Source organism: Sardina pilchardus, chromosome 1 (assembly GCF_963854185.1).
Source record: "Sardina pilchardus chromosome 1, fSarPil1.1, whole genome shotgun sequence".
Lineage (NCBI taxonomy): Eukaryota > Metazoa > Chordata > Actinopteri > Clupeiformes > Clupeidae > Sardina > Sardina pilchardus.
In genome coordinates this window covers 27226980-27239673 of record NC_084994.1, presented here as the reverse complement: position 1 = coordinate 27239673, position 12694 = coordinate 27226980, and the positions used below count along the sequence as shown (strand labels likewise).

General features: G+C 46.9%; 1 protein-coding gene across 1 annotated transcript in view; it reads left to right on the top strand.

The window, feature by feature from the left end:
• prokr1a (prokineticin receptor 1a) overlaps window positions 1–11323 on the top strand; it is a 23245-nt gene extending 11922 nt beyond the window's left edge. The window contains exons 3-4 of the mRNA XM_062533381.1: window positions 10429–11061; window positions 11143–11323. Of these exons, the coding sequence (XP_062389365.1) occupies window positions 10429–11061; window positions 11143–11323 (814 nt within the window). The remainder of the gene's footprint in view (window positions 1–10428; window positions 11062–11142) is intronic.
• Window positions 11324–12694: the final 1371 nt, after the last annotated feature.

The following is a 12694-nucleotide window of genomic DNA, read 5'->3' as shown; positions in this document are numbered from 1 at the left end:
GGAAACATGGGTCCTTGCTGTCCTGGCATCCCATTATGAGGACAGTCTAGGGTGCGAGGAGTCAATTTTGCAAGTGGAGGAGATGTGGCGTATGTGTGTGTGTGTGTGTGTGTACAGTATGTGTGTGTGTGTGTGTGTGTATAAGTATGTGTGTGTGTGTGTGTGTGTGTGTGTGTGTGTGTGTGTGTGTGTGTGTGTGTGTGTGTGTGTGTGAGTGTGTGTGAGTGTGTGAGAGAAATAGCCGTCGTAAAAAAGCAACCCATCCAAATTCCCGCAGCTGAAAACAATCAGGCCAGCCGATGGTGATGGCGTGGCAGCTTCGGCGGCGGATATCACATCACCATCACAGGACATGTGTGTGTGTGTGTGTGTGTGTGTGTGTGTGTATATGTGTGTGTGTATGTGTGTGTGTGTGTGTGTGTCTGTGTGTGTGTGTGTGTGTGTGTGTGTGTGTGATGGCGTGACAGCCTCGGCGGCGGATATCACATCACCATCACAGGACATGATGCTGTTTGGCGTCTCCGCCGGTCCACCTCTCTCACACACACGACACACGCACGTTAATGTCTCCACCCTGCCTGCCTTGCGTGCTCATGTGCATGGCACCCTCCAACACCGTCTATTTATAGCGCCAGCGGCAATGGCGGTTGTAATGCGAAATGCGAAAAATGCAGCCTTTCATTTAAGAGCCTCTCGTCACCGCGCGACGACAATCACAAATGAATCCCACACGACAATTACAAACAATTCCACGCGGCTTGTTTGCAATCAGCGTTTTTTTGTTTTTGTTTTTGTCACTGTGGTTTTTGGCTGGTGGTGGCTGCCATGCGTTTCAACAAGGCGTCATGAGTAAAGAATACAGTAAAACTGAGCCAGTTCCGGAAGGTTCCGATTAAGCCACGCATGGTAGATGGATGATGGCCAAGAACGCACAGAATAATACACCCTTGATTTCAGACGAATAGGGCCTGATTTGTTTGGCCGTGGTAGGAATACACCTTGCTGTGAGAATCCAAGACAGCAACCACATAACAGTGTAATGGAGTATTTGTGTGTGTATGTGCGTATATGTACATGTGCGTGCGTGTGTGTGTGTATGTGTGTGTGTGTGTATGTGTGTGTGTGTGTGTGTGTGTGTGTGTGTGTGTGTGTGTGTGTGTGTGTGTGCTTATGTGTGTAAGTGCACGTACGTGTGTGTGTGTGTGTATGTGTGTGTGTGAGTGTTTGTGCATGTGTGTGTGTGTGTGTGCATCCAGCTTAAGTGTTTCTTAATGGTAGAGAAAGGAACCGTGGTGTAAGGAAATACCAGCTGTGTAATCCAGCCCAATTACTGTCAAGCTTTGTTTGTCATTCCGCTCAGCAGCCCCTGAGTGATCAACCTCACAACAACACTTCAGACGAATGAGGAAATGTATTATCAGACGAATGAGTGCTTGTATTTGCTCGACACTTACTACAGAAAAGTCACTCTTCATAGAAAAGCTAGTTACAGTCACTGTGGAGTGTGAATCCAGTTTGATCTGCCTACACTGAAGGTAGAGGGGGGATGGGGGGCAGGAAAAAAATAATTGCAACACAGAATAAGGTGCACAAATAAATAGCGTGCTGGAAGACTGTCTTGGCTGCTTCTCAGCCCAGAGGGCTTCAGGACAGGTGTTGTGTTCCCATTCATCAGAGCTTGAAATTTGCCGGAAGCTTCTTCTAGCACCAGAAGCGACAGGTCGTGTTGACCGCTTGAAAATGTTCTTAAAATGAAACCATGCTGGTTGAATTTTCAGTTGAAATCCCGAGGGTCCAAATGGCTGCCTTGGCAGTTCCATGGGTTATGAAAGTTCTTGGCGCCTCTAGTGTTCTAGAAGCTTGTAGCTGCTTCTAGTGTTCTTGAAGCTTCTAGCGGCTTCTTCTAGTGTTCTAGAAGCTTCTAGCTGCTTCTAGCAGAGAGGATTAAAGTGGAGCAATGAAGCAAAGATACTTAAGAATATGCTTTTTCAACCGTCTGAATTAAGTAATGAAGGATCTTTGCTTCTAGTGTTCTTGAGGCTTTTAGCTGCTTCTTCTAGCGTTCTAGAAGCTTCTAGCTGCTTCTAGTGTTCTTGAAGCTTCTAGCTGCTTCTTCTAGTGTTCTACTATATCTTCCTGCTGCTGTTCCTTCTGCTGTTTCTGTTGCTGCTTGCCTTTAAAACCTAGAGAGCTTTAAGATGGGTACTGGCTGCAGTTCAAAGACCCTGCGTTCATTCCTCTCTGATGTCCAGAAGCTTCTTCTTTAGTCTTCTCCTGGTTCTGCTTTCACCTTAAAGGAGACACCGTCATCAATAAGAGCCCAGCAGCCACTGTGCTCGTCCATCACAGGCAGTGCAATGAGCAGCATCACGGAGGTGCTGAGAGCTCGGGGGCAAAGGTCATCCTACTCAAAGCTCAGGTTCTACCTTAAATGCCACCATGGCTGGTGGAGGTCGTCATTAGTCACAGGAGTACAGGCCACACACACACACACACACACACACACACATACACACACACACACACACACGCACACACACTAGTGTTGTAGTACTCCGGTCTAGAGACTTTTTTTCCCTTTTTGCTCACACGGTCCTTGACTTTTTCCCTCGTTTCTTTTAAAGACGGTGTGTATTTCATGGTTTAATCCAAGATATCCACCATTAGACTCTTATTAGATTCTTATTTGAATAAAAATGTTAATATTGACTGGCGTATCGTATCCGTAGTGCCGCACTGTGCAGAGCAAAAGTCCCAAGGCTAACACACACACACACACACACACACACACACACACACACACACACACACACACACACACACACCGCTATGTTGTAGACCCCCCCAGACACATCAGCCATGCCTCTTGATTCCACCATTGGTCTTTGCGATGCTCCCATTGTTATCACAGTGATTTCATACCTGTAACCGTAACATTATTCCTCATACTTAATCACCATCGAATGACTGTACAGTATAGTACTGCATTGTGCCTTTGATAAGTGTGAGCAGACAGGCAATATATCATGCCCGGTATAATATTGTCCTCGTGGACTTCACACAGCAGTGCTGAAAGATAGCCTTGCTTATCTGAACAGTGATGGATATTGTTATATGCATGAAAATAAATAGGTAAGTTCTTTTATTCATATGCACAGACAGATAATCCCCCCTCACACACACACACATACACACAGTGCTACAGTCAAACGCACACACACACACACATGAAGAGGAAGAAAGATAAGGAGAGAGAGAGTACACACGCACACACGACACTAGACTCCTTCAAACCCTACAGTCAAATACACACTCAAACAAACACACATAAAGAGGAAGAAAGAGATAGAGAGAGTGCACACACACACACACACACACACACACACACACACACACACACACACACACACACACACACACACATAAAGAGGAAGAAGGAGAGAGAGAGAGTGCACACACACACACACACACACACACACACACACACACACACACACACACACACACACACACACACACACACACACACACACACACACACTAGACACCTCCAAACCCCACAGGAGATCTCCAGCGTGAGCCGCCGCCAGGTTGTTTGTCATTCTTGGCCTGGAGTCTCAGCTCCTCTCCAGCAGCATAACAAACGCAAAGTGTGTTTATGTGTGTGTGTGTGTGTGTGTGTGTGTGTGTGTGTGTGTGTGTGTGTGTGTGTGTGTGTGTGTGTGTGTGTGTGTGTGTGCGTGCGTGCGTGTGTGTCTAGTCTAGCGTCCGCTTATCAAACTGTGTTGAAAGGCGTGGACTTTATTGCCTGCAGTATGAACTGTGAATGATCCAAATCCACCAGTAATCCTCCAGAGGCCTCAGTCTGAGTCTCCCTTGAGTACCAGTTGTAGCTCCAGCTTGAGGCACCTGCGTAAGAAACGCAATATGTGCTTGCCCAGTGTGTGTGTGTAGTGTGTGTGTGTGTGTGTGTGTGTATGTGTGTGTGTGTGTGTGTGTGTGCTTGCCGAGTGTCCGGTCCGCTTATCAAATGGTATTGAAAGGGACTTATGGAGTGGACTGTGATTTATTACCTATGCTATGACCTGTGAATGATTCAAATCCAGTTCGGTGAATGATCCAAAATCAATACCGAGACCTCAATCGGAGTCTCCTTCAAGTGAGATTGTTTAACTCAAGCTTAAACTGAAAACAGAAATATAATGTGATTAAATTGAACTAAAAGTCAATCAAAATCAAAAAGTCAAGGGACAACGTGTCGTCACGTGTGTTGGACTCCCAATGCAAAGGCCTCTCATCAGACATTAACTTTCAACGGTGCAGCTTTTTGGAACTCCATCTACTTGTGTTTGGGCAGAGAAATTAAAGGCCATTGGCATCAGAGGTATAGAAAATAGCAGGGATCTGTAGCGAAGGAAGGCAGAAAATCCCCAACTCCACGTAGGCCAGCCAAGCTTATTAAAGCATCATCCCCTAGAAGAAGACTGAGTCAAGGCTTTTACTACTACAAAAGGCACTTCTACGCAGTATGCCCACTAAAGCCTATACCTTACACACTGACAGACTTTGACATGACAAGATCTGGGAAAATTCTTGAAAGATTGTAGTCTTTTGAGTAAAGCTTGAATGAGAGGGCATTAGTTAAAAGACTTAGCCTGGCTAACGCCTCCCACTTCTCAAATGAGACGTGGTCTGGCAACCAGACGTTCATTTTCTCGTATTTGAAAAAATGCCCAGATCCGTTCATTGGGCGCCACGGATGTCAATCAAATGCGTCTCTGCATAGCTCTTCATGGTCTTGCTTTCTCCCCTGTTCTGTGATTGGCCTCCAACATCAGGCGAACATGGGGGCGTTAGTTTCCAGACTGCCTTAGCAGCGTGAAATAAATCACCGCGCAAGGCAGTATGGGAAACCCAGGCTATAAAAGACTACAATCTTTAAAAAATCTTTCCCAAATCTTGTCAAAGTCTGTCAGTGTGTAAGGTAGGCTTAAAGCAACACTAAAACACTTTTCCTCTGTCGCACACACACTATTTGTTTATCCAGCAAATAACAGACAAGGTAGAATGTTGCATTATTTTATGAAAGTATGATGTATTGCGACATTGAAGCAAGTACAATTTGTAGTTTCTGATGTCTCATTTATTCGAACTACAGATAGCCTACACTACCCCACCTCGTAAAGTTACATAGTGCAGTTATAGCCGATAGAGGGCCGCGAAGTGAAAGCAGAAGTGCCATTCACCCTGTTACGAGTTGATGAACTGCTGAAATGATTTTGGAAACATTATTTTAAGGTACAAAAAACTCTTTAGTGTTGCTTTAAGAGGAAAGGGTCTGAATGCTGATGTCAGTGTGATGCTTTTGTTTTTGCTTGTTTCATGAAAATTCCAGAGAATGTGTGGATTGACGGGCTGGGTGTAAATAGATTGTAGATTTTGGCATGGAGCTGCAACCTAAATACATTTATTCCACTGCTTGGTTGAATTCCCCATTGTCCTGCGTTCTATAAGGTGTGCATTAACTTTCGATGTACACACGGCTATGAAGTAGTTCCAATTTGTTGGCCGTATCACACTTGAATATTAATTCGCCAAACTCGCTGTGAAGTCTAAATGCACTGTCACGTTACATACAAGCTGTAAAATAATGCATAATGTGCGATCTTCCCTTCACCGAGTGATATTCCCTGCAGACCTCCTCCCCTCTGAGAGCCCATACAAATGTCCTCATGCGTGTCCATGGCTATGGCCTGCCGCTGCTGAGATGTTTTATTTAAGTTAAGTTAAATAATATGTTTTGTTTAAGTAAAGTACATTCAGTTTTAGTAAAAAGATTGCAGTGCGCATCCCAAGTCAAGGTGCAGAACAAAAATGATTCTTGAAAAGTAGATAAAAGTTGGCACACTTTGAATCCTTCTTTTTGTTTGTTTTTTTGGCACAGAATAACGTTTCGACCGTGTGGTCTTCTTCAGATTCACTCTATTAAACACTTTTATTGAAACATTCACACACCCAAAACGCTGCACAGCAGCATGGCCTAGCTGATCAGAGACTAAAAGTCCTTCCAGGTATTGGTTTGTCTGCTGCTGTTGAAAATATAATGAAAAGAGATGTACGTAAGTCCTGCTTCAGAAAGTAAAAGTCCTTCCATGTATTGCTTTCACCTGTGCATTTAACACGTATGATTTCACTTATTAGCTGATCTACCTGAATTGTACCGAAGATTGTATAGTTACTAAGATGAATCATAAAGGGGTTTTTCAATGGAATGAAATGGCACCACTTCCGCCTCCTAAAGGTTCGTGATCAGTGACGAGATAATCGGTTTAGAACGGTGTAGAATCAGGAGAAGCAGGTGCCGTTGATGACAGGTTTATTTCTCCCACAGAAATACCTCCGTTTGCCTCCTAAATGGGAGTGGCAGTTGCGTCACAATGAAAACAGAATTTACCCTCATATGAATCGTCTCGCTTTATAAACCGTCTCTGATTGTACTAGGCCTAAATAGAATCAGAATGTGGCAGGACTTTTACTTTCTGAAGTCGGACTTTTACTTTCTGAAGCCGGACTTTTGCTTTCTGAAGCCGGACTCTCTGGTGATTACTAGCCTTCCCTTCCTCTGTCCACCAGCTCGCTAGCTCTCTCACTCTTTCCCTGCTTCTCCTCACTCACTCTCTCACTCCTAGACTTCCTGCACAGGAATAGTAATGCTGGTGAAAGACGTGAAATCATCACTTTCGGTTCCACTCGACTTCCTGCCGGAGACTTCCTCTGCGTTCGGTGCATTCTGTATGTGGCTCATGCCTGCAGTGCTCACACAAGCAATCACTGGAGGGGGTGCTGGGATGCGGGTGGATTAACTATCATGTGTGCATACTCAAACAGCGCACGCACACACACGCACACACACACACACACACACACACGCACACACACACACACACACACACACACACACACACACACACACACACACACACACTCACACACACACACACACACACACACACACACACACACACACACACACACATCTACATTACCCATCCCTGGTGGTGCTGCTGGGATGCTGGGCTGCTGGGATGCCCCCCCCCCCCAACACACGCACATACACACACACACACACACACACACACACACACACACACACACACACACAAACACACTACATATGCACACACATATACATTACCCACCCCTGCTGCTGAGATGCAGGTGGATTAACTATCATGTCTGCATGCTCAACAACACACACACACACACACACACTATCATGTCTGCATACTCAACACCCCCCCTCCAACACATACACACACACACACACACACACACACACACACATTCACTGCTGGGATGCTGGTGGATTAACCATCATATCACACCCAACAACTCCCCATGCCCCATCCGTCCCCCGCGACACACACACACACACACACACACACGCACACACACACACACACACACACACACACACACACACACACAGTACATATGCACACACATATACATTACCCAGCCCCGGTGGTGCTGCTGCTGGGATGCTGGCGGATTAACTGTCGTGCTCAGGACTGCATACCCAACACCACACCACCACCACACACACACACACACATTACACACACACACACACACACACACACACACCACCACCACACCACACACACACACACACACACACACACACACACACACACACACACACACACACACACACACACACACACACACACACACACACACACACCACCACCACCACCACCACACACACACATTGCACACACAGACCACCCCTAAACTTGAAGGTGCATTTCACGAGGATGCCCACATCATTCTGTTTTTCTGCAACACTTTAGTGACGGTGATCTCTCGTCTGCTCCGCCACTTTAGAGCATATTGTTGTCTTGTTTGTTGTCTTGCATCAGGTGGGTGTGCTGTCTATAGCCTACAAGCAACAACTTGTGCAAAACAAAAATGCCGTATTACAGTAAACAGGCTGTGCACTGCACACACTTCATTCATCTGAAGTCCTTTGCAGATAAAAAAAATAAAAATATGCATGAATTATTGCAGAACAAAATGAACCACGTATTGACATATTGATTTCATCAGACTCGGGGCGGGAAATTCTGAGAAAGCAAACAAAAAACCTTTCAGCTGCGCTTTTGTGAGACGAGAGAGCCTTCAGCGGACGACCGTTTACGTCGAATCAAGCACCTTTTTTGCGCGGCTTGAACTCCACGCCGCTGTGTAATTATCCTTGACTATCAGTGCCATCAACGCGGATAATAAATGACAAGCTTTTGCTTACCTTGCTGTCTTTGCTGCCAGCTGTTGTTCAGTCTGCAACATGCCGGAGGCAAACGTGCTCTTCGAGTGTTTGACCACTGCGAAAGGTCATGTTTAGTTTGGACATAGATGGGATTTGATAAGGAATAAGCTTCGGTTTTAATTTAATTTCGTTTTCATTTTTTAAACAATGGGACATTTTTTTCAGACAATGTGAAAAAGCTTAAGAAGAGCAAAACAAAAAGCGGCTGAACTATTTGTGGTAGTCACTTGAGCCGTAAAAGTTCCCGTAAGCGCAGATGGATTAGTACCCCTTTGTGTGTGTGTGTGTGTGTGTGTGTGTGTGTGTGTGTGTGTGTGTGTGTGTGTGTGTGTGTGTGTGTGTGTGTATGTGTGTGTGTGTGTGTGTATGTGTGTGTGTGTGTGTGTGTGTGTGTGTGTGTGTGTGTGTGTGTGTGTGTGTGTGTGTGTGTGTGTGTGTGTGTGTATGGTTTCTACAAGAGGTAATGTTAGTTTTCTTTCAAGGGTTTTTTTTTCTCCCACACGCAGAGTTTAGGAAGTGTTTTTTCCTGGGGGAGTGAGATGGCCTGCTTTGCCTAGCCCTGGGTTCATGGCCTGTAGTAGTACTCATTCACACTCACTGGCACTCTCTCTCTCTCTCTCTCTCTCTCTCTCTCTCTCTCTCTCTCATATCCCCCATTGTGCAACCCCAGGCTATAACCTGTGTCTGTCTGTCTCGTGTCCATAGAAATATACCTTTAACATACCCTCTCTATCTCTCTCTCTCTTTGTAATGTGACCATGATTGACCTCCTGCAATACCACAAGCTCTCTCACACAGGTTTATATGGTCATACCTTTTATGTCTTCTCTCTCTTTCTCTCTCTGTATACATTTCATCTGTCCTCTCTCTCTCTAATTTCCTCAGGTACTATACAGTATGTATGGTTGAACTTTTCCCTCTATCTCTCCTACAGACCTTTCTCTTTTGTGTCTTTGTGTCAATGATTCACCCCCTGAAAGACCACAAGCTCTCTCTCTTATACAGCTTCAAGTGGCTATACATTTCATCTGTCCCCTCTGTCCCCCTCTCCCTCTCTCTTTATCTCTCTCTCTCTCTCTCTCTCTCTCTCTCTCTGGTATAAGGCCATAGCTTTCCCACATCCCCCCCTCTCTCTCTCTCTCTCTCTCTCTCTCTCTCTCTGGTATAAGGTCATAGCTTTCCCACATCCCCCCTCTCTCTCTCTCTCTCTCTCATTCTCTGGTATAAGGCCATAGCTTTCCCTCATCCCCCCCCCCTCTCTCTCTCTCTCTCTCTCTCTCTCTCTCTCTCTCTCTCTCTCTCTCTCTATCTGCGTCCTAAAATCTTATACCTCTTAGGATGACGAAGTGACTTTGTAATGTTTTTTGATAACTTTTTGTAATAAAGGGCTTTTGAAATTCAAAATTCTCTCTCTCTCTCTCTGGTATAAGGCCATAGCTTTTCCTCCTCCTCTCTCTCTCTCTCTCTCTCTCTCTGGTATAAGGCCATAGCTTTCCCTCATTCCCTCTCTCTCTCTCCCTCCTCCCCTCTCTCTCTCCCTCATGTGCTCAGGTATTATGCTTTAGCCTTTAGCTCTGGGTTTATGGCCAAAGCTTTCACCTTTATGAGCTCGGTGGAGCAGCTGTATAGCATTGCTGCCACACGATTGGCTGGCCTGGGTTCCGTCCCTGAACCCTGCTGCTGTGAGTCCGTGTTGCCGTGGATGAAAGCGAAAAAATTCTGGATTGCACTCGTTTCACAGCTGGGAACTTTTTTTTTTATTAAAAGGGGGGGGGGGGGGGGTTGCTACATGCTGGCCAAGTGTCTTATTCACTACACTACATCACAGCTCCAACAATATCAATAACTCTCTCTCTCTTTATCTCTCCCTCTCCCTCCCTCTGTCTCTCTCTCTTTCTTTCTAACTCTCTCTCCCTCCCCCTCCATCTGTCTTGCTCTCTCTCTCTCACTCTCTCTCCCTCACTCTCTCTTTCTAACTCTCTCTCTCTCACTCTCTCTCTCCCCCCCCTCTCCCCCTCTCTCTCTCTCCACCTCTCCCTCTCTCTCTCTCTCCCCCTCTCCCTCTCTCTCCCTCCCCCTCTCTCTCTCTCTCTCAGGTACATGGCCATAGTGCACCCTCTGCGCCCGCGCATGAAGTACCAGACGGCGTACTGCCTGATCCTGGGCGTGTGGGTGGTGCCCGTCCTCATCTCCATCCCCGCCGCCTACTTCGCCTCCGAGACCCCCTACCCCGCCCACGGCCACGACGACGGTAGCTACGGCGACGGTAGCCACGGCGACAATGACGGCCACGCCCCCCGCCACCACCACAAGACCTTCTGCGCCCAGATCTGGCCGGTGGACCGCCAGGCGCTCTACCGCTCCTACTTCCTGCTGGTGTTCGCCGCCGAGTTCCTGGGCCCCGTGGCCGTCATGGCGGCGTGCTACGTGCGCGTCTCGCGCGAGCTCTGGTTCAAGGGCGTGCCGGGCTTCCCCACCGAGCAGCTGCGTCGCCGCCTGCGTCGCCGCCGCCGCACCGTCCTGGTGCTCATGGGCGTGCTGGCGGCCTACGTGCTCTGCTGGGCGCCCTACTACGGCTTCGCGCTGCTCCGCGACTTCCACCCGACGCTCATCGCGCGCGGCCGCCACTCGCTCGTGGCGTTCTACGTGGTGGAGTGCGTGGCCATGAGCAACGGCGTCATCAACACGCTGTGCTTCGTGAGCGTGCGGCGCGGGAGCTGTCCGTGGAGGTGGAGGAGGAGGAGGAGGGGCGGAGGAGGAGGAGGTGGAGCGTCGTCGGGCAGAGGAGGGGGGCTGTGGGGGTGGCTCAGGGGCGCGGGGCCGGGCGGCTGCTCGCGGGGCACCACCAACTGGACGGTGGTGACGGGCAAGGACGCCAACGACGTCACCAAGGCGTCGCCGGCGACGGACGAGGAGGTCGGCGGGGGCGCGGAGCCCGGGATGCTGCCGCTGAGGGCGACCGAAAACGCGGACGGAATGCAGATGAGGTGAGGGGAAGGAAACGGGACACGGACGTGGATTCTGGAAGAGCGAGAGGGGGACGATTTTTGTCTCGACTGACCAAAACCCAGACTCCGCTACGGGGACTCTAAAGGGGGTAACGGAGGACATCCATCGGCGAGGAGAACAAAATGCTCGTCGTCTCCTTCGCCTTTGCCCACGGCTGTTTCACATTACTTTGGATTTCAACAAAATCAAAGATTAGATTAGATTAGAATGGATTACTTTAGATTAGATCCAACTCTATTGTCACTAATGGATTCGTTTAGATCCTATTGTCATTGCGCAGAATACAAAGAGTACAAAGTACAAAGACAAACGAAAATGCAGTTTGCAGCTAACCAGAAGTGCAAAAAAAGCAGAAAAGAGTGCAGTGTGATCTACAAAGTACAGACAGTGTGGACAGTAGACAGACAGGAAACTCTCTCAGTCCGTGTAACGTGCAGCAGACTACACCGTTTAGCAAGGACACCATTTTGTTGGCACATGTCCCATTGGCATAAGCATATCGCTCAAACCAGTCTATTTTTCCACCGGGGCCAAAGCCTATTTTCCCAAACAAAAGCACTTCTTGCCTCTACTGGTCATGGATTTAGTAAAAAACCAAGCTTTCTGATGTGAGTGTGTAAGGGTGTAAGTATAAGTCGACACTCGAGTGTACAGTGACTCTTGTACCTCCCGAGATCCATTATTCCACCCACTTGTTTATTTTGATCAATTTCACATGTGAAATGACTGAACATGCACAGTCAAAATTATGATGAAAACGTCCCCTAAAGTTGAAAATGTATTGTGTTGTTTACGCTGTGATAAACAATGGTTTGAAGTTAGACTCCTGCGGTGGACCTTACAAGAGCAGGTCACTGTATTCACAAGGCTGCAGTTTTTGGTTTTTATCAATTTCACATGTGAGATGAGTGAACATGCACAGAAAACAGCTTCTGAAAAACGTCATGAAACGGCCCCCTAAAGATGAATATGAATTTTGTTGTTTATGCTGTGATAAACAATGGTTTGGAAATTAGATTTATGCACTGGTCCTTACGAAACCAGGTCACTGTATTCACAAGGCTACAGTTGTTGGTTTTATCAATTTCACATGTGAGAGTGAACATGCTCAGAAAATAGAATTGAATTGAAAATAGCTCCTGAAGAACGTCATGAAACGGCCCCCTAAAGTTGAAAATGAATTTTGTTGTTTACACTGTGATAAACAATGGTTTAGAAGTTTAGAGTCCTGGACTGGACCTTATGAAAACAGGTCACTGTATTCACAAGCCGACAGTTTTTTTTTTTTTTTTTTATCAATTTCTCATGTGAAATGAATGAATATGCACAGTAAGCACCTCCAAAAAATATTAT